Source organism: Stenella coeruleoalba (assembly GCF_951394435.1).
Source record: "Stenella coeruleoalba genome assembly, chromosome: 6".
NCBI classification, from domain to species: domain Eukaryota; kingdom Metazoa; phylum Chordata; class Mammalia; order Artiodactyla; family Delphinidae; genus Stenella; species Stenella coeruleoalba.
In genome coordinates, this window is record NC_137151.1 from 49,504,157 (window position 1) to 49,531,272 (window position 27,116).

At 36.7% G+C, this 27,116-nt stretch overlaps 1 protein-coding gene across 9 annotated transcripts in view; it reads left to right on the forward strand.

The window, feature by feature from the left end:
• The first annotated feature begins 2,227 nt into the window (after nucleotides 1-2,227).
• The window catches only part of RIF1 (replication timing regulatory factor 1), a 57,637-nt gene continuing 32,748 nt past the window's right edge, over nucleotides 2,228-27,116 (forward strand). For 5 of the 9 annotated variants that reach the window (XR_013828882.1, XR_013828883.1, XM_079925247.1 and 2 more), the window contains exons 1-19: nucleotides 2,228-2,360; nucleotides 2,786-2,901; nucleotides 3,642-3,720; nucleotides 5,725-5,821; nucleotides 6,928-7,055; nucleotides 7,149-7,243; nucleotides 8,113-8,302; nucleotides 10,044-10,136; nucleotides 12,370-12,508; nucleotides 14,731-14,882; nucleotides 17,524-17,641; nucleotides 18,514-18,678; nucleotides 19,165-19,275; nucleotides 19,948-20,010; nucleotides 20,276-20,376; nucleotides 21,878-21,964; nucleotides 25,115-25,188; nucleotides 25,405-25,585; nucleotides 26,942-27,049. Coding sequence is in view for 7 of the 9 variants with exons in the window: in XM_079925247.1 (XP_079781373.1) it covers nucleotides 2,798-2,901; nucleotides 3,642-3,720; nucleotides 5,725-5,821; nucleotides 6,928-7,055; nucleotides 7,149-7,243; nucleotides 8,113-8,302; nucleotides 10,044-10,136; nucleotides 12,370-12,508; nucleotides 14,731-14,882; nucleotides 17,524-17,641; nucleotides 18,514-18,678; nucleotides 19,165-19,275; nucleotides 19,948-20,010; nucleotides 20,276-20,376; nucleotides 21,878-21,964; nucleotides 25,115-25,188; nucleotides 25,405-25,585; nucleotides 26,942-27,049 (2,085 nt within the window). In the remaining 2 variants the exon portion in view is untranslated. Of the gene's footprint in view, nucleotides 2,371-2,408; nucleotides 2,586-2,785; nucleotides 2,902-3,641; nucleotides 3,721-5,724; nucleotides 5,822-6,927; nucleotides 7,056-7,148; nucleotides 7,244-8,112; nucleotides 8,303-10,043; nucleotides 10,137-12,369; nucleotides 12,509-14,730; nucleotides 14,883-17,523; nucleotides 17,642-18,513; nucleotides 18,679-19,164; nucleotides 19,276-19,947; nucleotides 20,011-20,275; nucleotides 20,377-21,877; nucleotides 21,965-25,114; nucleotides 25,189-25,404; nucleotides 25,586-26,941; nucleotides 27,050-27,116 lie in introns of those variants that run through there. The other 4 variants (XM_079925250.1, XM_079925248.1, XM_079925249.1 and 1 more) reach the window with 4 other exon arrangements.

Consider the following 27,116-nt stretch of genomic DNA (forward strand, 5'->3'; position numbering starts at 1 on the left):
ATGATAAAATATTACATAACATTTTAGGAAGATCACTGTTCTACACATTCGAAAGAGGAGCAAGATGACCACCCCAACCTCTTCTCTAAAATGAGAAATTCGGAAAAAAAAAAAAAAAAAGAATAGAACAAAGGCCCTATACACAAGGAATTTACATTCCAGTGGGGAGAGGCAGACAATAAAAAATAGATATACGATGTAATATCAGATTGTGATAAGTGCTAGAAAGAAGAGTAAAGACGGGTAAGGCACACAAGGATTGAGTGGAGGTACTTGTCTAAAGGCAAACAATGTTCTTTCCACTTATCTCGTAGCTACCATAAAAAATAATAGGGTTTCAAGATCCTCTCTCACTTTGCAACACAACAGCTCCACTATACTGAAATCTCAATGTTGCAAACTTCTCCATGTATTTTATTCATTGTCTAATAACCTCTTTACCTTCTTAAGTATTGTCTTGCCAAAGTCCAGAAAATGAGGAGCAAATTCCCCTCCAAAGGTTAAAGAACTTGTTATCAGGCTGAACTAAAAAGCTGTGTCTGCCATTACTTCTACAGTGTCTCTACACCTCACCCAGACACAGCTTTTCACCATTTCTTGAGTCTTTAATTTCCAGAGGTAGGCTCTGGAAAAACAAAAACAAAAACTTGCAGGTCTCCTTCCCTCTCTTCCTTCATCCTTTTATTTGATACATGTTCTGTGTTGAGTGCTTGGTTTCGCAGACATTTTGCTAGATGCAGATAACACAGAGGCGGGCAAACCACAGCCTGAATTCTGGAACTGTGTGGATAAGCAGTTGTACTGTGTGTGGATAAGTAGAGGCTCAAGCCAGGTGCCTGGAACCTGTGAGGCCAGAGTGGAAGGAACAGTTGCTGTTGGGCCTTAAATGCCTGGTCTAAAGTTGATACAATTCTGTGTGCTGTGGAAATTGCTCAGAGGTCTATAAAAAGGTAAGAATTGACTTTCATTAAGGGTATACTGTATTATTTCATTAAGGGTATACTGTATTATTTCATTAAGGGTATACTGTATGTATTATTTTCTTCTGACAATTTCAAAGGACTTTTACAGGCCATTTAGGAGGGGATTATTCAGCGTTCCTGTTCACTTTGTTGTCTTCACTCAGAGTCATGCACATTAGATACTGAAAAAAACATAACAGCATAATTTTGGTCCTAATACTTTCGTTATCGCTCGCTTGCTTTACTTGTCATTTGCCACGAACTTCATTAGCACCGCGTGTTAGGCCCACGGGCGGCAAGTGCATTTTGAGAGGTGCAAGGTTTTATCTGCCTAAAAGTCCAGTGCCCTCCAATCTAATTGGACAAGATTCAATCTGTATCTTTCCGTATTAACCATAATCAGATTTTCATAGAGTAAATAGTTATCGCAATCATTGTTATGAATTAAGTCATACGTATACAACTGATGGAAAACTTGTTCCCTATGAGTACTCAATTTCCAATTCGCTCAAAACACCAGAAATTTTATACAAATCTTTTCGTGTATTTTCTGCATTAAAGTTCTCTGAAAAACAAACAACAACAAAAAACAAAACGGGTATACTGTAGTTTCTCCAAGTGTTAACTGTTAGCCAAGTCCCACCCTTCAACACCTGAGGCCAATTAAAAGAATGCAGATCCTAAACCTACGGAATCACAATGTCTAAGGGCGGGGCCCAGAAGCCAGCAGTTTAATCATGAATATCCCCAGGTCATTGTTATGTATACTTAGAACTTGAGAGCCTCTGGACTCTCCAAACTTTTTTCAGTTAGCTTTCACCTGAACCTGAAGTAGGTACTATTATCATCCCTATTTTACAGAGGAGGAAGTTGAGGCATAAAAAGGTTGACTAACTTGCTAAGGTCACACGGAACTAGGGTTGGAATCTAGACCAATCTAAACGCAGCTCTTAAACATCACAGTACAGTTATCTCCTGTTGCTAAATGATTTGTTGCTAATACTTCAAGAAGTACTGGACTTGCAGTTTGAAGACGCACTAAATTTAGTCTGGTAAACTTGGGCGATTCACTTACATTTTGAATTTCAAGTCCCTCGCGGGTTAAATACGGGCCAAAACACCCCCACCTGCAAGGTGACCTGAGGGGCAGGGCGGGGCAGCAGGCAGGGAAGAGAGGCGATCGATGACTCCGGCGCGCCGCTGCCTGTTGGATTGGCTCGAGCCTCTCCCGCCAGGCCTGTCCTACTCCCGCGCGCTCCGGGGCCCGCCCCCGCCGCCATCTTGGTCTAGGAGGGAGCGGGCCGCACGCGTGAGTAAACAGCCGGAGCCGGGAAAGTCGAGGTCGGGCTGCGTCCGGGTGCTGCAGGGCAGCAGCGGAGAGGACGCAGGCCTATCTTCGTACGTGGGGGTGAATATCGGGGTCACAGTGATAGGCGGCGGGGAACCGTCAGACTGGCGCAACCTCCGCCCCCTCGCGGTGAGACGCCTCGCTCCCCGGGCTTCTCCCGCCGCCGCGCCGGTCTCCTCCCGCTGTTGAAAGCTGCCCGGGAAACTGGTGGCGGGAGCGGGCCTTGGGCGGAGCGCGGCGTGGGCCTGGGAGCGTGTTGCGGCGCGCAGGCGGAGGTTCGGAGCTTGGGTTTGTGCGCGAGGGGCCCGGGGCGTGGACGCGGTGGCTCTGGGAGGGCGGGGGCGGGCGCGCGGGGCTGGGTCCCGGACTCACGCTGAGCCGGGCGCGCGGGGCTGGGGCCTGGACTCACGCGGGGCCGTCGCGGAGCTGTTTCCATCGGTCACTGGATTGTCTCCTCTTCCGGTCCGGGTTTCAGGGAGGGGCCGACATGACGGCCCCGGGCCACAGCCCCTTCGTGCCGCTGTTGGAGACTTTGGAAGACCCTTTCGCCTCCCATGGAGAGCAGACCGACGCTTACCTGACTCTGACCAGGTGAGGCTTGCTGGGGGTATGGGGTGGGGCACCCTGGCGGGTCTTGGGGAGGAGATAGTCCGGGTGGGGCACGCGAAGCGAGTTTGTGTGTTCTGGAAGTCTGGCAGCTGCGGGGACGCCGGGGTGCGGTGTGCTAGGTGACGTTCCCGGCTGCGGGTGCTGCTGCCCTTAAGGTGCAAGTTTTGAATGAGGAAGCCTGCACGTGTGTCTTGCAAGCGAAGGGTTAAGAAAAGTTTGGTTGGAAGGGAGCGTGCTGGAGTAATGGTTTTTCAGCGTGAGCCACCTGTGTTTCGGGACAGTGGGGGAACCCACAATTGGTTTTTTAATAGAGAGCAGTAAACCGAGTTCTCTTTTAATCGCAAATGCTTCCCACGTTTTTTTTTTCCCCTGCAGACCATGTTTTTCTGAGTTAAATGTAGTTTGGAAATTGCAAGGAAAGGGTAACAACTGGTACAAAGCTTTAAAGATTTAGTAAGTTTCTTAGTTTTTAACTAGGGGTAGATTTCCCTGTTCCCTCTTCACATAGGGAAGCTGTCAAAACCTGTGTACAGTGTGGATGCACAAGTTATTCTGAGGGTTTCTTCGTATTTGTATTCTTATATGTTCTTAAGCATCTTAAGGACTGGGTCAATTAATTTGCCCGTGTTCTAACAATGTTTAAAAAGATTATGCAGGTATTTCATAGTTCATTTTTGTGTCTGCTGTTTGCATAAATTTGTGTTCTTTCTGCTTTTCTGAAGTCGTATGACTGGAGAAGATGGAAAAGAAATCATTATAGAAATTGAGAAGAAACTTCCTCAGCTATTCAGAGTTTTAAAGGTATGTATGTATATTTGTTGTAAATAGTTTTTACTTTGTGGGGAAAACAGGTTTTGCCAATTAATTCAAAAACTTTGAGTCTAAAATGAAATAACAGCAGGGTTATTATAGTATTATTTGAGGACTTACAGTGTATCAGGTGCTGTATCAGGTGCTATCTTAATTATCTTGTTTTCTCTCACTTAATCCTCCCTGCCCCAGTGAGGCTAGTCTTTAATCCCCACTTTGCAGAAGATATTAGTTTCATGTGCCTAAAGTCGGCCGTGGCCACTTGAATCCAAAACTTGCACTCTTAATAGGAAAGCAGTGATCAGAGATTATTTAATCTGTTTTTTTTCTCCTTTTGTAGCAATGTACTTTTAAATAAAATGAATCTGTTGTTTTGTCATTGGTCTACTTGCGTGGGTAACATTCATTTTTTTATCTTCACTCACGCTTAGTTTTTGCCACTCTTGCTTAGTTAAAAAACCGCTTATGGTTATCTTGTTTGCTTGTTTATAGGGAGGTTGTGTAGTTTAACATCAAACTGAGGACCTGTACTCTTGTCATCACTTGAGTATACTGTGCCTTTGTGACTTGACTTTCCTTAACACGTAACTTAATTTCCTTGTTTTTAGAATAAAGAGGTTGAACTAAATCTCCAAAGTCCCTTTGAGTTATTTTTGTGACCCTGTTTTTGTGCTTTTAAACGGAAGTATTCTGTCAAGATGTTCATTATACATTTTACCATGATTTCGGGCCAAATGTTGAGGCATTGGGGGTACTACCATGCCTACTCTTAAATATTCCTGTTATAGTCATCAGTGGTTTTTGTTCATGTAAGCAAGAACTTTATTGTGTAGTAGGTCAAGACTTGTTAATAGTATAAACAATATTAATGGTATTATTTATTGTCCCATTTTTCTTCATTGTCATTTTCCACATTCTTGTAGTGTATTTGTTGTGATGAAGACATGCATAATGTATTTGGTATTTGAAAGCATGTAGGATCAGAAACTCATTTGTATGCGTTTTGAGTCAAGTTGCATTGTTTGTAAATAGGGTTTGTAACTAAAATGCCTAATTATTTAGAAGCATGTGGGTGGTTAATAGGAAAATCAAAAGTTGATCACACACATATTAGCTACTATCTAGGAGATATAGTAGTAGCTCTCATCGTCTTAAGTGTTTAAGACTTTGTATCTCAGGGTGTAGTATTTTGGATGTTTGGTTTGATTAATTATGAAAGGGGTGCTCCAAGGAAGTGTCTCTTCTTATATTTGACTACTAACATTTACCATTCTTCTCTGTCAAGAGTAGCAGATAGTCGAGGATTCCTTGGATATTGGATTCAGAGAAATGGGGGGATTTGAAGATAAATCACTTTGGAATGGGAAATGGTACCAAGAATGCAGGGTTACAAGTAAATGTAGGGTTGCGGCAAGACTCCCTTGGACAGGTTTGGGATTTTATAACTTTTACATACAGAATATGCATTGGGCTTTGAATTCCAGATGGTTATGGACTCAAATTCTCCTGTCTGTGAAGTATTGAGATAATGTTTAAAGGTCCTAGCACTTTAGCTACTTAGTAAATGTTACATTCCAGCTCCTTCCCTCTCTGTTAGAGGTGTTGCTCCACTCCATAGCTAATATGTCAGCTTTTGCCTTTGAGTCTTGCTTTCTTTTTGTGGAAGGGTTTTGCTCCTACTCTTTGTTTCCTGTCTAGTGTCTTCAGCATCTTCCATTTGTTAGCTTTTTTTTTTTTTTTTTGCTTTCAGATGTGTGGAGATATTCTTTTCCTTTTAAGAAAAATATTCTTTATTTAGCTGATCTCTACCTTGTTTCCTTCTTTCTTTGCCAAGGTGTATCCATGGCCTCCTGATCTTAATCCTTTTTAATCTGCTCTCAAAGATCAGTTGATTGTTGGAATTAAAATGTAATTTTGTTTTTAATCATCTTTTGCTGTCTAAAAATTAATTTACAGTTGTACTTGTTTGTAACAAATGTTATTTTGTTTTCGAAGACTCACATTGCCAGTCAAAACTCAGAGCTCAGTAGTGCTGCTCTGCAGGCCTTGGGGTTTTGCTTATATAATCCGAAAATTACCTCTGGATTATCAGGTAAATTTATTGTGATATAGTATTTTTAGAGTTTATAGTTTGATACTGTTAAAAGTACTGTTACCTCTCTATTAGTTTCATAACCTGTAGTTTAGGATTTGCTTCTGAGAAAGTGTTTAGGTTATATCATTGTTGGAAGGTTTCTTTTCCTTAGATGTAGTTCTGACTTTGTTACCATAAGGTTTGCTGTAAAAGAAAATAAAATAAGCCTATTTAAAAATAATTGTTGCAAAAACTGAACCTTGTCCTTTATAAAAACACACCTGCTTTGGAAGTTTATAATTAGATGGAATTAATTTTGGAAGTTAGATGGTCATTTATTTTACACAAGCATGTGTTAAGGAACATGCTGTAATTTGAAAAGTTCTTTCACCTAGTGGTAAATGAGATAATTTGGAGCTAAAAGTGGTAATGAAAGCACAGGATCTGATGCTTTTCTGAGTTTTCAAGCATCCTTGGCCCTCTGTATCCTTGGATGCAGAACCCACGGGTGTGGAAGGCATAAGGGACATGAGCATCTCTTGGATTTTGATATTCCTGAGAGGGGATCCTAGAACCAGTTTCCCATGGATATCAGGGGAGGATTGTGATCTTAATTATCGTTCTGTAAGTAGCTTGTCATGGTAAAGGAAACCTGGGAGGTGATCTTTAGAGAGAGGAAATTAGGAATAGGGATTAAGGATATCAGAAAGTTGTTACCATCTTTTTTTTTCTGAGGAAAAAGTTTCTGCTTTTTTTATATATAGAAATGTTAGCAATCTAAAGTAGGAGTTGTTCATTTTGGACCAGAGATAAAGGATTCATAATGTCTTGCCAAAAATTGACTTGTATGTTCATACCTAATAATAAGACCTTATAGAAATATTTTAGTTGAAAAATATCTGATTTACAGGCTACTATCTGTTTTCTCTGAGAATACCTTCCCTCTGACCTGAGTTTTGTGTTTTGGGAAGAAGTTTGATATCAGCATTGGTTCTCTGGTCCTTTTCTCTGGATATGCATTTAACTTTTTGACACTGAAGGGAACAGGGTTTTTCTCTGTTTTTCTGTTAGAGATTTTAAAGGATGTAAATGATTCCACATAATTAAAACTGCTTATTTTTCAGAGACAAATATTCAAGAACTGCTTTCAAAACTGAATGATATTGTTAAGAATTCAGATAAAAATGTACGTACTAGGGCACTTTGGGTGATATCCAAACAGACGTTTCCCACTGAAGTTGTTGGCAAAGTAGTGAGTATAGTTTTTGTATATGTCTTCTTAACCACATGCCAGTTAAAAACTTCAGACTTATTCGATTTGTATTTATTTGGTTCTGTCTTTCAGGTATCGAGTATAATTGATTCATTAGAAATAGTCTTTAATAGAGGAGAGATGCATTCTGCTGTTGTGGATTATGAAGCATTAAATGTCATCATAAGGTATGAGTTTGTATGCTATGGAATTTAGAAGAACAGTTTCAGTAAATTTAGAATTTACTTTAAGGAGTAGTCTTATGGGACTTAAATTTGAGTTAAATATTAAAAGAAGGAAATGTCTTCTAGACTAAAAGCAAGTAACAGGAAGAAGGAAGTAGATGTGCATAAGTTACTAGGTTTCTTTATTTTTACTGAGACAGTCCTTAAAATACAGCCTTGGTTCTGCTGCTGCTGCTAACACACTTCTGGTTTTAAAAATTATTTCTGTTAAAGCTTTTGCAAGAGTTTAAAAAATAATACAGACTTTTACGTGAGCTGTAACAGGCATTTAGGAAAGCATTAAATAATTCCTAGCAGCAGATGAGGGGAACAGGAAAATCCCGTCTTCTTCCTACACATCCTTGCTTTTCATAATGGTTGTGCTGACAGCATGAACCGTTGATATGCTTTGCCTTAACTTGTTTTTCATTCTTTGAAAGTTTTCTTTAGTTGTTGAGCTCTATGTTTTAACTACTTAGTGTTCTGATGCCCTGATAGATGTTCACAGTGTATCATGGTTCTTTGCTGTCCTGTCTTATAAGAATATTGAACTTAATTCTGTAAAAATAATTAGTATTTACATTTTTTTAATCTGAAGGAAAGATGATACGTTCTCCTTATTTGAAAAGTTTATTAAAATAATAGGGCAGTCTACAAATTAGCAATTAAAAATTAGATCTATTTTTGTGTGTGTATATATGTGTATATAGTATTGTAAAACAGTTGGACCATACTATGCATATTTCTGCATACTTGTGTACTGTATATTTTCCTGGTACTTTAGACGTAAAAGGTGAGGTCAAACTAATTTAGTCATTGATTTCTCTACACAGGCTAATTGAACAAGCCCCAATTCAAATGGGAGAAGAGTCAATTAGATGGGCAAAATTGGTCATACCATTAGTGGTTCATTCGGCCCAAAAGGTACATTTGCGGGGAGCTACTGCTCTAGAGATGGGAATGCCGTTGTTACTTCAGAAACAACAAGAAATAGCATCTATCACAGAGCAGCTTATGACTACCGTAAGTAATACTTGAAGGATTTTTTGGATACTGCATTGTAAGGTTTTGCACCAAGCTGAGGGCTCATATTGGTGTAATTGCTCTATGATCTAGGAAGTTCCTCTTTGAATTAATACAAAGAATTGTTTAAGTTAATGTAGTCACACTGATCCTATATTATAGTAAGGAAGGGGGCTGTCTATTCAGTGTTATTACAATCCAGGCATTTTACCCCATCCTCAACGAATGGTGATTGCAAGAAATTGCATTTTTGGAAAAGGGAGAACATTAACTGATTCATCGCTATCTGGATTGATATAGCATAATCCCAGTAGATACAAATTTAATGCACACAAGTGCATCTAGTGTGTACAGTTTCCTAAAGTTATTACTTACCGCAGGTTTTAGGTTTTTCAACCTTTCTCATATTTATTGAGCACCTGTTATATACTGGGCATTGTTTTAGGTACTGTGTGTATAGCAGTGAACAAAAGCAACTTGTGGAGCCTATTTTCTAGTGGGAGAGATAATAAAGTATATAGTATATTTAGTAAAGAGCATTAATGGAAAACAGCAAGGACTGGATGGAAAGTGCCATCGGAGAGAAAGGGTGAGGTGGTCAGGGAAGGAAAAAGCATAGGTTATTTGAAAGGTGATTTGAAGGCGATATAGGAGTTAGCTACCTGAATAATATGCAGTAAGCTCATTTGAGGCAGGAGGAACCATGAGCGCAAAAGGCCTTGCTCTGATATGAGTACTTGGTTGTGTTCAGCGAACACTGGGCAGTAGGATAGAGCGATGAGGATGAGAGGAGGAGGAGATGATACCAGAAACAGGGCCAAATCACATAGGACCTCGGGGGCCATTGTAAGGCATTTGGTTTTTACTCTGGGTTATATTGAAAACCGTATTTGAAGCTTTTGAGTCTACAAGTGATATGCATACTTTGGTTTTAAAGGGATCAGTTTGCGTTGAGAAAAAAAAACTCTACGTAGGAGCAGGGAGACTAGTTAGGAGACATTACAGTAATCCAGGAGGTGGTGGAGATGTCCAGATTCTAAAACCTGGGGTTTTGTTTATTTTTTAAAATTCAGGATGCCTCATGGTAAGGTTTGGAGTCTAAAAGTGACGCCAGTGTCTTTGTAAGTTTTTTTAATTGATAAATTTATTTCTTAAGAGCGTATACAGTCAACCCTTGAACAACTTGAGTTTAATCCTTGTATAATTCATAGTCGGCCCTCTGTAGTCATGGTTCCTCTGCATCCTTGGATTCAACCAACCACGGACTGTGCAGTACTGTAGTATTTACTACTGAAAAATATCTGAGTATAAGTAGAACGCACAGTTAAAATTCACATTGTCCAGGGGTCCACTGTATAAAATTCTTAATAAATTTGAACTTAAATTTTCTCAGACGTGTTACCCATGAAGCTATTAATTTTTAAAGATAGAGTGAGTGGTTAAAGCATTATCATTTGAACTCTAATGATAAGCAAGCTGAAGTTTTTAGGGGAAAGTATATTGGTAGGGAAAAAAACTGTTGATGGATGGAAGAATGGCCAGATATGTGATACGACAAGCATAGTAAAATGTTAGTGGTATTTATACTTGGATATTTACTGTAAAACTCCATCAGCTTTGCTATATATGTGAAAGTTTTCCTGATAAAATCTGGGAAAAGTTACTTTGCTGAGATCAATTTAATACTGCATTCTTTTTCTTTCCAAGAGTCTTTGGTAAATATTTTTGCTTTGGTTTTTAGAAATTACTTTCGGAACTCCAGAAGCTATTTATGAGTAAAAATGAGACTTACGTGTTAAAATTATGGCCTTTGTTTGTCAAACTGCTTGGGAAGGTAAGTACACAGTTAATGAACAGTTTTTACATGCCAGACCCTTTAATTTCTTAACTTTCTATAGTACAGTTGATCCTCATTATTCATGCATGCCGTATATGAAAATTACTAAAATTTATTTGTTAACCCAACATCAGTATTTGTGCTGCTTTTGCAGTCAATTGTAGGCACGTGTAGTGGCAAAAAATTTGAGTCCTGCAGCATGCATGTTCCCACCTGAGGTTGAGCAAGGTTACGTTCTGCCTTTTTGCTTCAATTCTTAATGTCCTTTAAACAAATGTCCATTTCATGATCCATTTAATGCCACATTTTTCACGTTTCATGCTTTTTCTTGGTGATTTCAGTTTTAAATGGCCCCAAAATGTAGTGCTGAAGTGCTGTCTGTGGTTGCTAAGCAGCGGAAGGCTATAATGTGCCTTAAGGGGGAAATACATGTGCTAGATAGACTGTTCAGGTGTGAGTTACAGTGCTGTCCGCTGTGAGTTCAATGTTAGTGAATCAACAAGATGTCTTTAAACCAAAACAAACATAAAATAAGGTTGTGTGTCAAATGGTCGATGAAAATGTGATCAGAGGCTTGCAGGAACCTAACCCTGCATTTTCCCTACAAGCCATGGCTCAGTATTTGCTAATACAGTGTCAAGGCAACTTTATAGAACATAACTATGGTGAATAATGAGAATCAACTGTATGTTCTATCTTTAAGCCAGGTTTTTTTGAGGGGGTGGAGTTGTGGTTTTCTTTATTGTGGTAAATAAACATAACATTTATCATAATCATCCTAAGTATACAGTTCAGTGGCACTAAAAGCATTTACAGTTGTGTAAACATCACCAGTGTCTACACCCAGAACTTTTTCATCATCCCCAACAAAAACTATACATGTTACATAAACATTGACTCCCTCTGCCCCTCCCTCTGCAGCCTCTCATAACCTCCATTCTGCTTTTTCTCTGGATTTGCTAATTCATAAATTTTGATCTTTGATCCATTTCGAGTTTATTTTAATATATGGTGTAAGGCAAGGGTCGGGTCCAGCTTCATTTTTTTGCATGTGGATACTCAATTTTCCAAACACCATTTGTTAAAAAGACTGTTTTTTGTTGAGTGGTCTTTGCACTCTTGTTGAAAATCAGTTGATAGTGTATGTGAGAGTATTTTTGGGATCTCTATTCCATTGGTCTGTTATGTTTCTCCTTATGCTATTACGATATGCTTTAATTACTGTACTGTTGCAGTAGGTTTGGAAGTCAAGGAAGTGAGTCTTCCAACTTTATAAGTTTTTTTTCACAATTGTTTTGGCTATTTGGGGCTCTTTGCAATTCCATAATGAACTTTTGAAGATCAGCTTTTATTTTTCAGTGAAAAAGGCCTTTGGAATTTTGATAGAGATTGTGTGGAATTTGTAGATTGCTTTGGGTAGTATTGACATTTTAATGATATTAAATCTTCCTATTCATGAACACCGGATGGTTTTCCATTTATTTAGGCCTTTTCAAATATACTGTGTAGGTTTTAGTTTAAAAGTCTTTCACCTCTGATTAGATTTATTTCTAAGTGTTTAATTCTTTTAGGTGCTATTGTAAATGGAATTGCTTTCCTGATTTCCTTTTTAGATCACTCATTGCTGTTGTATAGAACCACAACTGATTTTTGTGTGTTGGTCTTGTACTCTGCAACATTGCTGAAATGATTTTATTGGCTCTAGTAGCTTTCTTGTGGATTTTTGTGAATTTCTAAGCCAGTTGTTTTTGTTACATTTATATTCTGTTCAGATTATGTGTGGACTACAGTCACTTATGACTATTAAAGTTCTTTTTGTGTATTTTTTCTTGGGATGCATTGTTTACTTGTCATTTATCCATCTTTTACTTAACTGTTTTTCCTGCCTGTTTCAGTGTATTTGAAAAGATTATTAGTTTGAATTTCTTATTTTTCTTTAATATTGATTTTTTCATATGAATACTTTTTTTAATATGTTGGTAAAATTTTGGATTTATCACATTTCTGATATTCTCTAACGTTTTAGAAATGTGTATTATGCATTACCTATTTCATGGAGCTTTATATTTTGTGATGCAGAATTTTGCATACAAAATTCAGTACTTTAAAAAGTTTAAATTCCTTAGATTTTACATAGTTAACACTGGGTGAGTTAGATAAATGAATGATGATAGTGCCTATATATTGTTTCAGGCAGGTAAGTAACTTCTTAATGATTCTTCTTTTTTAGACCTTGCATCGAAGTGGGAGTTTCATCAATTCTCTATTACAGCTAGAAGAACTGGGATTTCGTAGTGGAGCACCCATGATTAAAAAAATAGCTTTTATTGCTTGGAAGAGTTTAATAGATAATTTTGCTTTAAATCCAGGTAAGTAATATTTAAAAATTCGATTTTTTATGGCTTAAGACGAAAAACAAAGCTCTCATATTTTTGGGGGGGCGCTTTATATCGAATATTTACCTATCATTGAATATTATTTTAGGGGAATAAACTTGTGGCTAAAAGTAGAATTCAAAGGCCAGGCATTATTGAAAATCACAGATATAAAGTTTATTTTACACTATTTCAAAAACTGAACAAAGTGACAGATGCTGTTCGTGGCTTTCTTAGTGAATTCCAGCACTTAGTTGAGCATTTTACATACTTCTTACTTAATCATCACAGTAGACCTTAGATGGTAAGCATTATTGCTATTTTCAGAAGATTAAGTAGTTCATCAAAGGTCACACAGCCAATAGATGATAGCAAACAATTTTGATTGCTAAGGAATCAAAGTATCAGAGACAGAGGAACTTTTTTTCAGGATCTTTAGAACAGCGCCTGATAGTGGGCTAACGTTAATATGTAGAAGTGATTCCTTTTGATGTGCCTTACCCTTATCTTTTTATTGTTCACTGGAAGTGCTTAATATATATACGTGCGAAAGTATTTCGCCCAAAAGTGGGTCAGTATGAGTACCTACTTAACTGGGTAGTTAATCTTAGGTATAATTGATAGTTTACAAGATCTGCTAAATAATGTTGATTTCATCCTATGTTTTCCCTTGCCAAAGACCATTAATCCCTTTTAAAATGTGTTTTGTAAATAACTTTGCATTAACGACAACTACTTTTATTGAAAATATTGCCAGACACAGATTTTAATTGGAAATGTCACCTTTTTTTGGTTATTGTTTATGAACCTCAGTGTGAGGTATCCAGGATTAAATCTGGTGGAATTATGTATAGTTGTGTTAAAGCGTAAAATAGGAGTGACTTAAAGAAGGTAAATAAAATGCTGTCTCATTTGAAGTAAGTCAAGAGCTAGAGAGTCTATGACTGGTATTATGGATCCAGGAAGTCATTAAGGAATCAGATGCCTGTCTTTTTCTGTTGTCATCTTCAGTATGCCTTAATTGCAGACTACAGGAAGGAGGGGAAGGCAGAAGGGGCAAAAATGAGCTTCTTTGCAGCTGAGTCAGCCATCTGTAAACAACATTTCAGAAATTCCATATACAGTTCCACTTAAAAATCTCATTGGGAGAATGGCTAAATGGGAAACTAGATAAAGTAGTCAAAGAGTAGATACCCATCACTGTTCTGAGTGAAAGCAGATCTTGTAACTAAAAGAGAATGGGGTATTGCACAGCAGTTGTTGGTGTTCTCCTCCTCTCATAGATAGGAATTCAGAAAGGATTAGAGGATTTGTTTCCACAGTGGTCTGACTTCATTTTCTTCTTATAAAAATGTTAATTGAAAGCTGAATGGCAGAATACTTGTAAGAAACATTGATCAATGTTATTCCACCAAATACATGACTTGACAGATGCTTCACAATCCTTTTCAAGTCTTTTTGATAAGTTGATTTAGCACAGACTGTATTATTTTATATATCCTCCCGTCACTGATGTAGTAAACACTTCAGGTATAAATATTTTGTTTAAAGTGTATTTAGTGTTTGTGTGGAATTTAAGCAATCTGATTATCGCTAATGTAGAGTAGAACTAAATCTAAATGAATATTTAGATTTCCAAAATCTTATTAATTGCACCAACAGTTAAAGTGTTTGATAAAATAAATTACTGGTAATGACAACTTTTTTTGAGGTAAAAATATACCTCTATTTTTTAATCTGTAAAATGGGGATAATGAGAATACTAAAGCAGCTTAGAAAGAGTTTCTCAACATTTTAGTTTATTAGGCTGGACAGTTTGTTGTGGAGAACTGCCCTGTGTGTTAGAGGAAGTTTAGCAGCATCCCTGGATGCAGCCCACTAGATACCAGTAGCAGTCTCCGTATCCCTGCCTCTCAGTTGTAACCAAAAATATTGCAGACATTGCTAAATGGTGGAAAAATCACCCCTGGCACACAGTATCTAATAAATATTAGTTATTATTTTTTAAAATAAGCCTTAAGTATTGTGACCTGGTCGTACTAAAGTTTGTCAAGATGAAAATTTTGGGTAGAACAGGAACAGCTGGTAATTAAAAAAATTTTTTTTTAAATCTATTCTCTTGCTATAGTAGGCTGTTACATACTATCATTCTTAAAGTTTAATCTTTACCTCTTTAATGTTTTTACCTGGGTGCTAATTTTTTTTTTTTTTTTAAGAAATACTATGTAGTGCAAAAAGACTGAAGTTGTTAATGCAGCCTTTGAGTTCTATCCATGTGAGAACAGAAACTCTAGCGCTGACAAAACTAGAAGTCTGGTGGTATTTATTGATGAGACTAGGACCTCATCTTCCTGCTAATTTTGAACAGGTAACATTAAAGTGTTGATTACAATACTTTATGTGTTTTTTTTTTATTAATGTGTTCTTAGATTCTTACCAATTTAATCTTTCAGTGCTGTTTTTGCTGTGTTAGCAGAGCACGTTATATAAAAGATTTTTTCACCCAGACACAGAACTTGAGTTCATTTTCCTCAAAGGATACTCGCCAGTCATCTGAAATGGAGCATCTAAAACCTTTTTAATCAGTAACACGCAAATATTCTTACTCTAGAGGCATCATGAAAGATTTTTTTTAAAGGAATTGCATGTGACTTAGAATATAATTGAGAGTAGAGTCAGCATTACGTAATGAAATAGAAATCATGTGCTACACAGAGTTGGATCAATTCTAATTTTTTGTGTCTCCTTTTTCCAGGCTACATAGTGATAACCAATCATTTAATCCCATTGTAGCTTTTCATTATTGTTACATGTGAGTTTTACAGATTCCTTTAGATTTTGATATCCTTGCTGCATTTAAACATGAAAGCTTAATCTTATTTTTGTTTAAGTAAAAAAGGGTAGTCCTGATAACTCCTTTTATCTTTTTTGATTTATTTTTTATTGAAGTATAGTCAATTTACATGTTGTATTAGTTTCTGATGTACAGCAAAGTAATTCAGTTATATACATATATTCTTTTTCATATTTTCCATTACTTAGTACAGGATATTGAATATAGTTCCTTGTGCTATACAGTAGGACCTTGTTGTTTATCCTTTCTATATATAATAGTTTGCATCTGCTAATCCCAAACTCCCATTCTTTGTTGTCTTTTCGTTTTGTTTATGGTTTCCTTTATGGTACAGAAGCTTGTAAGTTTGATTAGCTCCCATTCGTTTATTTTTGCTTTTATTTCTGTTGCCTTGGGAGACTGACCTAAGAAAACATTGCTACAATTTATGTCAGAGAGTGTTTTGCCTATGTTCTCTTCTAGGAGTTTTATGGTGTCATGTCTTGTATGTAAGTCTTTAAATTATTTTGAGTTTATTTTTGTGTATGGTGTGAGGGAGTGTTATAACTTCATTGATTTACCTGTGGCTGTCCAACTTTTCCAACACCACTTGCTGAAGAGACTATCTTTTCTCCATCGTATATTCTTGACTCCTTTGTCGAAGATTAATTGACCATAAGTGTGGGTTTATTTCTGGACTCTGTATCCTGTTCCATTGATCTATATGTCTGTTTTTGTGCCAATACCATGCTGTTTTGATAACTTCGTAGCTTTGTAGTATAGTCTGAAGTCTGGGAGGGTTATGCCTCCTGCTTTGTTCTTTTTCCTCAGGATTGCTTTGGCAATTCTAGGTCTTTTATGGTTCCATATAAATTTTAAGATTATTTTAGTTCTGTAAAAAATGCCATGGGTAATTTAATAGGGATCCCACTAAATCTGTAGATTGCTTTGGGTAGTATGGCCACTTTAACAATATTAGTTCTTTCAATCCAAGGGCATGGGATATCTTTCCATTTCTTTAAATCATCATTAATGTTTTCTAGCTCTTGGCATATAGGACTTTTACCTCCTTGGTTAGGTTTATTCCTAAGTTTTTGGGGTTTTTTTTAACTTTTTTATTTTATATTGGAGTATAGTTGATTAACAATGTTGTGATAGTTTCAGGTGTACAACAAGTATTTTATTTTTTGATGTGATTTTAAAAGGGGTTTTTTTTTTACTTTCTGATGTTTCAATGTTAGTGTAAAGAAATGCAACAGATTTCTGTATGTCATTCTTGTATCCTGCGTACCTTGCTGTTTATCAGTTCTTCCTCAAGTATTGGATTTTTTTTAGCAAGTTCTCTTTAAATTTTTAATTGCTTAATACATTGAAGTTTTTAAACTTGATAGAGCATGAACTGATTAAACTTGGGCATTGATTGTAACTTGTAACTGGGGTCATAATTTTTTCAAATTCTACCATTTTAAGTTCCTAGTAGGCTGATCTTACCCAGTTGTCCCACCCATTCCTTGGCATAATCTACTCATTGGCTACATTTGACAGGTATTGGAATGATCTTAGAAATAAGCTTGGAGTTGTCTTAGTTCATATTTTCTTAAGGTGTTTTTTAAAATGTTTAAAATGGTCTGTCTACCAATAGCATTAAAACTCATGTAGATGTTATTTGTAAAAGCTGTAAAAGCTATTTATGTGTATAATTTTCCATCTGGAATGTAGAGTTGAAATTTATAGATAGTACAAATTTAGGGCAAATATATTTGTAATAAAAATTTTCACTTTTCCAAGTTTCAGTTTTTACCCTCTGCATCAAAAAGGCCAATAAAATTTCAACATATCAAAACAATTGAGATCGCTTCTTAAGGATATTTAACTGCAAGACTTTTTTTTTTTTTTTGCGGTACGCGGGCCTCTCACTGTTGTGGCCTCTCCCGTTGCAGAGCACAGGCTCTGGACGCTCAGGCCCAGCGGCCATGGCTCAAGGGCCCAGCCGCTCCGTGGCATGTGGGATCTTCCCGGACTGGGGCACGAACCCGTGTCCCCTGCATCGGCAGTCGGACTCTCAACCACTGCGCCACCAGGGAAGCCCCTATGCAAGACTTTAAAAAAATAGGACAGTTATACATATTTACAGATTCAGTTCCCTCCACCTCTTTCTCTTTTTAAACCCCAATAGGTCTGTGTGCCTCTGATTCAAAGCACAATAAGCATTGATTCTAATGCTTCACCTCAAGGCAGTTCATCTCGTGTAGCTACTTCTCCAGCTTTAAATCCTGCGACCCCTGTACACAAAGGTAAGAGATAGACCTACTTGGGGTTTTTTTCCTTTATTTTTACAAAAAGGCTTTGAATCAAGTCTTTCTTTGCTCCATGTAATTCACATAATTTTGGCTGCCTTGTCACAAAATCGTTTTGTTTGTTTTCTGTATGTGTTACTGTGTACTGCTGTCATTGTATTGTAGTTGGATAAGATCAACTTTTTTCCACTACATTATATGAAGTGCATTACAGACTCTTAACGTTTGTTTCAGAATTAGAATATTAGAGTTATAATTTAAAATGTCAGATCTTAACAGATGTAAGGAATGTGGCTTAGTATGTATATCAGTGAAAGAAAATTATTTGCTGTTCCTTTTTTTTTTTTGCGGTACATGGGCCTCTCACCGTTGTGGCCTCTCCCGTTGCGGAGCACAGGCTCCGGACGCACAGGCCCAGCGGCCATGGCTCATGGGCCCAGCCGCTCCGCGGCATGTGGGATCTTCCCGGACTGGGGCACGAACCCGTGTCCCGTGCATCGGCAGGCGGACTCTCAACCACTGCGCCACCAAGGAAGCCCTGCTGTTCCTATTTTACGTTAACTTTTCTGAGTCAAATTTTTATATTTTAAGTTTTAGGAATGCCTGCATATTAATGTTAAGGTATGGATTAATGTCTGAGAATTCATTTAAATGGTGTGTGACACTAGTCTTGTTCTTAACCTAGTAAGATTAGTATTTAATTAGGAACTCTGTTGTGGGCTTTAAACAAAAACTCTTCAACTTTTATTGAAAAACAAATTATTTACTTTTAAAAGTACATTGCATTGAAATGAAGTAAACAAAATATATTTATTTGGGTAACTAATTCAATCGTACATAACTTAGCAATTTTGTTTGTTTGTTTAAAGGTGCTTCTCCGTATGGAACTCCCCGGATGAACTTGAGTTCAAATTTTGGTGGAATGGCCACAATCCCCTCTATACAAGTTTTGGGGCTTGAAATGTTGCTTCATTTTTTGTTGGGTCCAGAAGTCTTGAGTTTTGCTAAGCAAAACAAACTTATGCTGAGCTTAGGTATTTAATTGTTTTTAAAATCATTTCAATTACTAACACAGTTCAGAACACCGTACTTTGGGGTGAGGAAAGAGATTTTATATATCTTCTTTTTTATAAATTTATTTATTTATTTTTGGCTGCATTTGGTCTTCATTGCTGCGTGTGAGTTTTCTCTAGTTAACGGCGAGTAGGGCTACTCTTCCTTGTGGTGCGCGGGCTGCTCATTGCGGTGGCTTCCATTGTTGCGGAGCACGGGCTCTAGGCGCACAGGCTTCAGTAGTTGTGGCTGAGCGCGGGCTTATTTGCTCGGCATGTGGGATCTTCTGGGACCAGGGCTCGAACCCGTGTCCCCTGCATTGGCAGGCAGATTCTTAACCACTGTGCCACCAGGGAAGTCCCTAAATCTTTTTCATAGAAAATGTATCAGACCACCTAACATTTTACATCGAGAAATTTATTTCATAAAGCTTTGGTTTTGCATAATTGTCTTTTTTTCTCTTTTAGAGCGACTTGAACATCCGTTAATCAGCAGCTCTTCTTTTTTTTCCAAACATGCAAATACATTTATCACTGCTGTTCGTGATAGCTTTGTTGCAATTAGAAAAGATGCTTCTGGTAAATGTTTGAGAAGATTTTTATTATTTAAACCTGTGTTTAAAAAGAAAAAATAGTAAATGTTTATATAGTGCCACCTGCTTCCAGATTGTGCTGCAGGAGCTTTACATATAATTCATTGAATCCTCACAGCAACCTTCTGTGTTAGCCTATTTTGCCGATAAGGGATTGTGTTGTACTGAGAAGTAAATAACTTTTGCAAAGTTACATAGTAAGTGATGGAGCTATGATTGATACCTAGGCTCTGTGATTTTAGTATCTACACCTAAACTCCTGTGTTCTAAAGCCTATCAAGTAATGATGACAGGTTTTAAAAATTAAATAGTTTGCTATTGGATTGGTTGGAAAATTTTTTTCTAGTGGCTTTCAGGTATCCTTCTCAGTCTTTAATCCTTGTCTCAAAAGTGAAAGGTTTTCAATACAGAAAATACAGTCGATGAAAAAAAAGAATTACCCTGAGTATGTTAACAGTCCTTTTGAAAAATATTTCTTTAAACAAAAATGAGGTGAATAGTGTATTGTAAACTGATTACAAGGTTGACTATTACAAGGAGAATTATATTTAAAATTTTTAAGTATTGCTCAATTTATTTCTGTAGTATAAGCTTGAAAGGGAGAGCTTTTGTAGTCATATCTATTTCATTCTAAAGTACCTTTTATTTTGTTTGGCAGATGCAATTGTCAATGCTATTTGGAAGGAGCTAGTTAGCTTGGTGAAGTCAGTTATTGAATCTGGTAAGCACTATAATGATCAAAAGATTTTTATAGCACTCAGTGAATTGTTTGGCTTTCATATATAAAATTAATTTTAAAATCCTTTTTTGAAGTATCTTATCTTCCAGACTTTACCTTTAAACAAAGCACTTTATTTAGTAAGAAAAAACAAAAAAATTACTTTTTAATAGCTCTCTGAGTATATATTTTTACTCCTGAAAAGACTGTATTTTCACCCCTAAAAATACATGTTTAGAACTGTACCCCTCCTTTTCCTTTTTGATAGGTAACAAAAAAGAGAGACCAGGTTCTGAAGTTTTGACTCTTCTATTAAAATCTTTGGAAAGCATAGTGAAGTCAGAAGTATTTCCTGTATTGAAAACACTGGTAAGTATAAGACCTATATGTGCTGGAATTTTAAAACCATATTCTGAAATTGAATTTTATATTGAAGGTACTACCACAGATCAGGATTTGGGAAAATATTTTATATCAAGTACTTATCAGCCATTTGGCCCTTTAGTAAATGCTGTTCCATTGACTAAATAGAGTCATTTGAAACCTTCTTAATAAAGTAAATGATGACATTGGCAACTATAGAAATCTTCCAGTGTCATAGGAAAAAGAATAGGCCGTACAGAGAAAATGGGATAAGGGGCATTAAACTTGAACTGAAGAAACTCGGATGAACACTAATTTTGTGACAAGATTGCTGGGTTCCACTGATTGTTAGTATATACATTTAAAAAAATATCTGGTGATAATCTTGGAGAGCTTTTGCATTTTAAATATGTCCTACATAGTAGGGAAAAAGCGAATTGGATATACTTTTTGTAATAGTGAGTTTCCCAAAATAAACTGCAGATGGAACAAACTATACCCGTAGGTAGATTCTGAGTGATTCCTTTATGTGCCATGACAACCATATCTACTGTGGCAGTAGAGGATAGTGGTTAATAGCAAGGGCTCTGGTACAGACTAGGTTGAACCTCAGCCCAGCTATTAACTGAATGAACTTAGACACTCTGTCTACTCTCTTGTCTCTCTGTAAAGAAGAGATGTAGTAGTAGTTCATAATTAAATGAGTTGATAAATGCAGAGCATTATGGGGCTGGAACAAAATAAATGTGTCAATGAATGCTAATTATTATTGTTAGTGTCTGTTCAAATGAGAATACGTGAAAGCTTATTTTCACCAACAGTTACTTTTGTCATGTTATTCACTTATGTTATATAATTCAGGTTAATACCAGTATAATAATATTTTTGGATGGCAGTTTGCTAATCTCTGTCACATTTGAGAGGCGTGTCTTAGATACAGCTTCTAGTTAGCAGTTCTTTAAAATACTTGCTTCTGGCACTATTGAGTACATAATTGATTGCAGAATTTCTTTTTGTAGTATAAAAAATGAAAATAGCCTCAAGGACCATTAATTTTTAAAAAGTTGGAACAAACTGCACATTTGTTTATCAGTCAAGGATGTGTCTACATAGACTGATGTGAAAACTCTGTAACACAGTCAGGTGAAGAAAATTAGTTCCAGAGTATCTTACAGTACAATATCATTAATGGTATAAAACAGGTATAAGACAGCTAGCCCTAGGAAGTTATGTTTCTCTCTGTATTTACATATATGGAAATTTAGGTCTAAAAAATAAACTCCAAACTGGTAACATTGATTATTCCTGGAGATAAGAAAGGACTTCATCATTTTATTATTTATATTTCTGTATTTGAACATTTTAAGCTAATGAGAATGTATTTACATTAATGAACGAACATTACTTGTAATAAATTGTTAAAAATATAGTTAATACTATATGATTTTTACTAAGTAAGATACTACTTTTATGGCTAATGTACAGTAAAACCTTTTGTCTTTCTTAGGTTCTCATGGAAATTACAATTAAAGGACTTCCTCAGAAAGTATTAGGTTCTCCAGCATATCAGGTTGCTAATATGGATATTCTTAATGCAAGTATCTTAAATGTAATGATACTAAATTAGCTAATAAACAAAAAGATCCATGGTGTTTTTTTTCATAAGGTAGTGAAACTTAGATTGCAAAGTTCCAAGAGAATTGAATTTGAATACGCTGATTATGTTAAAGGAAAAAATGATAGACAAAGTACAGGCGTACCTCAGATATACTGCAGGTTCAGTTCCAGACCGGTGCCAAGAAAGTGAATATCACAGTAAAGAAAGTCACATGAAATTTTTCGTTTCCCAATGCATGTGAAAGTTAATGTTTACACTATACTGTAGTCTGTTAAGTGTGAGTAAATAGCATTATTCCTTAAAAAAAACAAAACAGAAAACCATACCTTAATTTAAAAGTACTTTATTGCTAAACAGATGCTACCTATCATCTGAGCCTTCAGTGAGTCATCTTTTTACTGCTGGAGTGTCTTGTCTCCATATTGACGGCTGCTGACTGATCAAGGTGGTGGTTGCTGAAGGCTGGGGTGGCTGTGGGAATTTCTTAAAATAAGACAACAGTGACGTTTGCTGTGATTGATTCTTCTTTCACAAATGATTTCTCTGTAGCATGTAATGCTGTTGGATAGCGTTTTACCCACAGTAGAACTTCTTTCAGAATTAGTTAGCCCTCTCAAACCCTACTGCTGCTTTATCAACTAAGTTTATGTAATATTCTAAATCCTGTTGTCGCTTTAGCAGTCTTCAACATCTTCACCAGGAGTAGATTCCATCTTAAGAAACCACTTTCTTAGCTTATCCATAAGAAGCAACTGCACATCTGTTGAAGTTTTATCATAAGATTGCAGCAATTCTTTCACATCTTCAGGCTCCAATCCTAATTCTAGTTCTTTGCAGTTTCTGCCACATCTGTAGTTATTTCCTCCACTGAAGTCTTAAACCCCTCTAAGTCATTCAGGAAGGTTGGAATCAACTTCTTCCAAACTCCTGTTTATGTTGATATTTTGACCTCTTCCCATGAATCATGCATGTTCTTCACGGCATCTAGAATGATGAGTCCTTTCCCTAAGGTTTTCAGTTTACTTTGCCCAGGTCTATCAGAGGAATCACTCTTTATGGCAACTATAACCTTATGAAATGTATTTCTTTTTCTTTTCTTTTCTTTTATTTTATCTTATTTTATGTATGCGGGCCTCTCACTGTTGTGGCCTCTTCTGTTGCAGAGCACAGGCTCTGGACGTGCAGGCTCAGAGGCCATGGCTCACGGGCCCAGCCGCTCCGCGGCATGTGGGATCTTCCCAGACTGGGGCATGAACCCGCGTCCCCTGCATCGGCAGGCGGACTCTCAACCACTGTGCCACCAGGGAAGCCCATGAAATGTATTTCTGAAAAAGGCTTGGAAGTTGAAATTGCTCCTTGATCTGCAGAATGGATGTTGTGTTAGCAGACATGAAAACAACATTAGTCTCATTGTACATCTTCGTCAGAGTGCTTGGGTGTCCAGGTGCATCATCAATGGGCAGTAATATTTTGAAAGGATTCTCTCTTTTTTTTTTTTCCTGAGGAGTAGATCTCAACAGTGGGCTTAAAATACTCAGTAAACCATGTTGTGAACAGATAAGCTGTCATCCAGGGTTTGTTCCATTTATATAAAGCACAGGCAGAGTAGATTTAGCATGATTCTGAAGGGCCCTAGTATTTTTGGGATGGTAAATGGCATTGGCTTCAACTTAGAATCACTAGCTGCATTAGCCCCTAATAAAAGGCAGCATGTCATTTGAAGCTTTGAAGCAGACATTGACTTTTCCTCTCTAGCTGTGAAAGTCCTATATGGCTTCTTCTTCCAATATGAGGCTGTTTTATCAACAGGTAGAAAATCTGTTGTTTACGGTAACCACCATCATTATTAATTAAATAGCTAGGTCTTCTGTATAACTTGATGCCACTTCTGTGTGAGCACTTGCTGCTTCACCTTGCACTTTGATGTTATGGAGAGGGCTATTTCCTTAAATCTCGTGAACCAACCTCTGCTGGCTTCACACTTGTCTTTTGCAGCTTCCTCACCTCTCAGCTTTCACGGAATTGAGGAGTTAGGACCTTGTTGTGGATTAGGCTTTGGCTTAAGGGAATGTTGTAGCTGGTTTGATCTGTCTAGACCACTAAAACGTTCTCCATATCAGCAATAAGGCTGTTTTGCTTTCTTACTATAACTTGTGTTCACTGAAGTAGCACTTTTCATTTCCTTCAATAACTTTTCCTTTGCGTTCACAACTTCGGTAACTTGCACAAGAGGCCTAGCTTTTAGCCTTTCTGACATGCCTTCCCTATTAAGCTTAATTATTTCTAGCTTTTGATTGAAAGTGAGAGACGTGCAACTCTTCCTTTTGCTTAAACATTTAGAGGCCATTGTAGTGTTATTAATTAGTCTAAATTCAGTATTGTGTCTCAGGGAATGGGGAGGCCAGAGGAGATGGAGAGAGACAGGATAATGGCTGGTTAGTGGAGCAGTCAGGACACATAATGTTAAGTTTGAAAAATCGTGAGAATTACCAAAATGTGACAGGGACATGAAGTGAACAAATGCTGTTAGAAAAATGGTGCCAATAGACTTGGTCGACATAGGGTTGCCACAAACATTCAATATGTAAAAAATGCCATATCTGCAAAGCACAATAAAACAAGGTACACTCATTATAATTAATGTGAATAATTAAGTATGGCACTATTAATAGAACTATTTTCCTGGATTAAACAAAGGGTCTAGAAGGAAAGTTTTCTCTTTGCTTTTATATAATAATAGTTTTGGTTACTGTTATAAATTTTGGAAGCTTAGTAGCATTGGGTTACTTATGGTAAAATATATTTAATATCTTCTGGATGTAGGTATTACTGATCCACCAAGTTTTAAGTCAACATTTTTTTTATATCTGGAATCTCTCTCTGTTCTTTAATTGCTCACATAGATGTAACAGCTATGATTAAAATATAAAGAGCTTGCTTTTTGTGTGTAGTTTGTGGAAGTACATTTGCTATCATTTTTGTCATTTCCTAAGTAATTTCGAAAGTTAAATTTCTCAAGCTTAAAACGGTCATATTTCACATAATTGATTGTAGAAAACAAGTATAACAAGAAGAATATACTGTTTGTAACAGGAAGATTGATTGCCATCTCCCATCTTTTTTCAGGGGACTCCTGCTTTGTTCTTAATTCAGTTAATTTTCAATAATAATCTGTTGGCATGTGGTGTAGAAGATGAAAGGTAATTTTAAACAAACTATTTTGTTTATCTTGGAAAGTTTGTCATGTGATGAATGATATTCTTTTGACTTACTCTCAATTTTTTAAAAATGAAAAAAATCAAAATAAGAGTTGGGATTCTTTTTTTGTCAGTTATTTTTATAACCTTGCTATAATGTAATTAATGTATTTTCGAAGAACATACAGTTAATGCATAGTTGAAAATTTTTTCCTCCAGGTTTTTTCTCAACCTGGAAACACTGGTAGGCTGTGTTCTTTCTGGTCCAACTTCACCACTAGCTTTCAGTGACTCTGTCTTAAATGTTATTAATCAAAATGCAAAGCAGTTGGAAAACAAGGAGCATCTTTGGAGAATGTGGAGTATTATAGTCACCCCATTAACTGAATTGATAAATCAGGTATGATATAAGTTAGCTGCATGTTTCCCCCAAATTTAATATCTTCCCTTTTTTTCTTCCTTGTTAGAGCACAGGGGTATATGAATAGAAGTTTGTATTTGAATGGAAGATATTGCATATTTTTTTCTGCAGGATTGGTTAATTTTCTACTCTTTAGATTAGTTGATTTCATCATGTTTCTGCCTTATTCAAGAAAGTATAACTTAGTGGGGACTAAACAGTCCATTTTCTCCAGTAATTAGAAAGCCAGAAGGCTTACATGATATATACAGATTCCCCTGTTTATATCTTGGGTTCTTTCATTTGTACTACGGGGAATAATATGGGTATCTTGACTAGACTGTATATTCTTAGGATCCCATGGTTGATGGGATCCTATGTTGGTGATTACCTCAAAGCCATATTGTAGTTCCTAAATCATTAATTGTTGAGAGTTGACTAACCCTTACGTTTAATTACTTTAAAAAGTGGCAATATTGTCAGCATATGGAGCTCAAGTTCTGTCACTATTAATAGTTCATCAGCTGCTTTATCTGTTCATCAGTCTTTAAATGGAATTATTCTTTGGGAAATAGTCTGTTATAACTCTCAAATGGAGTGAAGACTCCAAGGAATTTTTTATGTGGTTATACAGTAGCCCTTATTTTGGCTGCTCGAGCCAACACTCCATTAAACATATTCTTCCTGAAGAAAAAAGTTTATGTTCATAAATAATTGCCAACTGTTTAAAGGATGCTAGAGGCCCTTTTTATAAGTCCTTGCTTGAATCTACCTTCTGTGTATAGTAAAAGATTTTGGAGTCACCTTTGGGATTCTTTTTTAGGACTTAAAACCAGTGTGTTGTTTCCCAGGGTTGCTTAAAAAATTACCATGAACTGATGGCTTAAATCAATAGGAATTTACTTTTTTATAGCTCTTGAGGCCAGAATTTCAAAATCAAGGTGTTGGCAGGTTTGGTTTCTTCTGAAGCTCTGAAGGAGAGTGTGTTCCATGCTTCTCTTAGCTTCCAGTAATTCTTGATGTTCCTTGGCTTGTGGATGCATCACTTCAGTCTCAGCCTCCGTTTTCACATGGCATTCTTCAAAGTAGCTTCTGTCTATTCAACTTGCCCTTTTGTTATAAGGATGCCAGTTATTGGATTAGGGCCCACCCTAAACCTGCATGACTTCATTATTGCATGATTACATCTGCAAAGACCCTATTTCCAAAGTTTGCAGAGGTTAGGAGTTCACCATCTGTTGAACATCTCAACATTGGAGACACAATTCTACTCACTACACATAGTAAGATGTTACTACTTCAGGCTAGAATTAGATGGTAATTTGTCTAACTTCTTCATTATTTTTCTTGTTTCAGACCAATGAAGTGAATCAAGGTGATGCCTTAGAACATAATTTTAGTGCCATCTATTGTGCACTGACTTTACCAATAAACCATATTTTTTCAGCACAAAAAATTCCAGCGGTAAGGCAAAGTTTTACTTGATGAATTTGCATTTTTCTGAAAATATTATGTCACCCTTTATAATGAA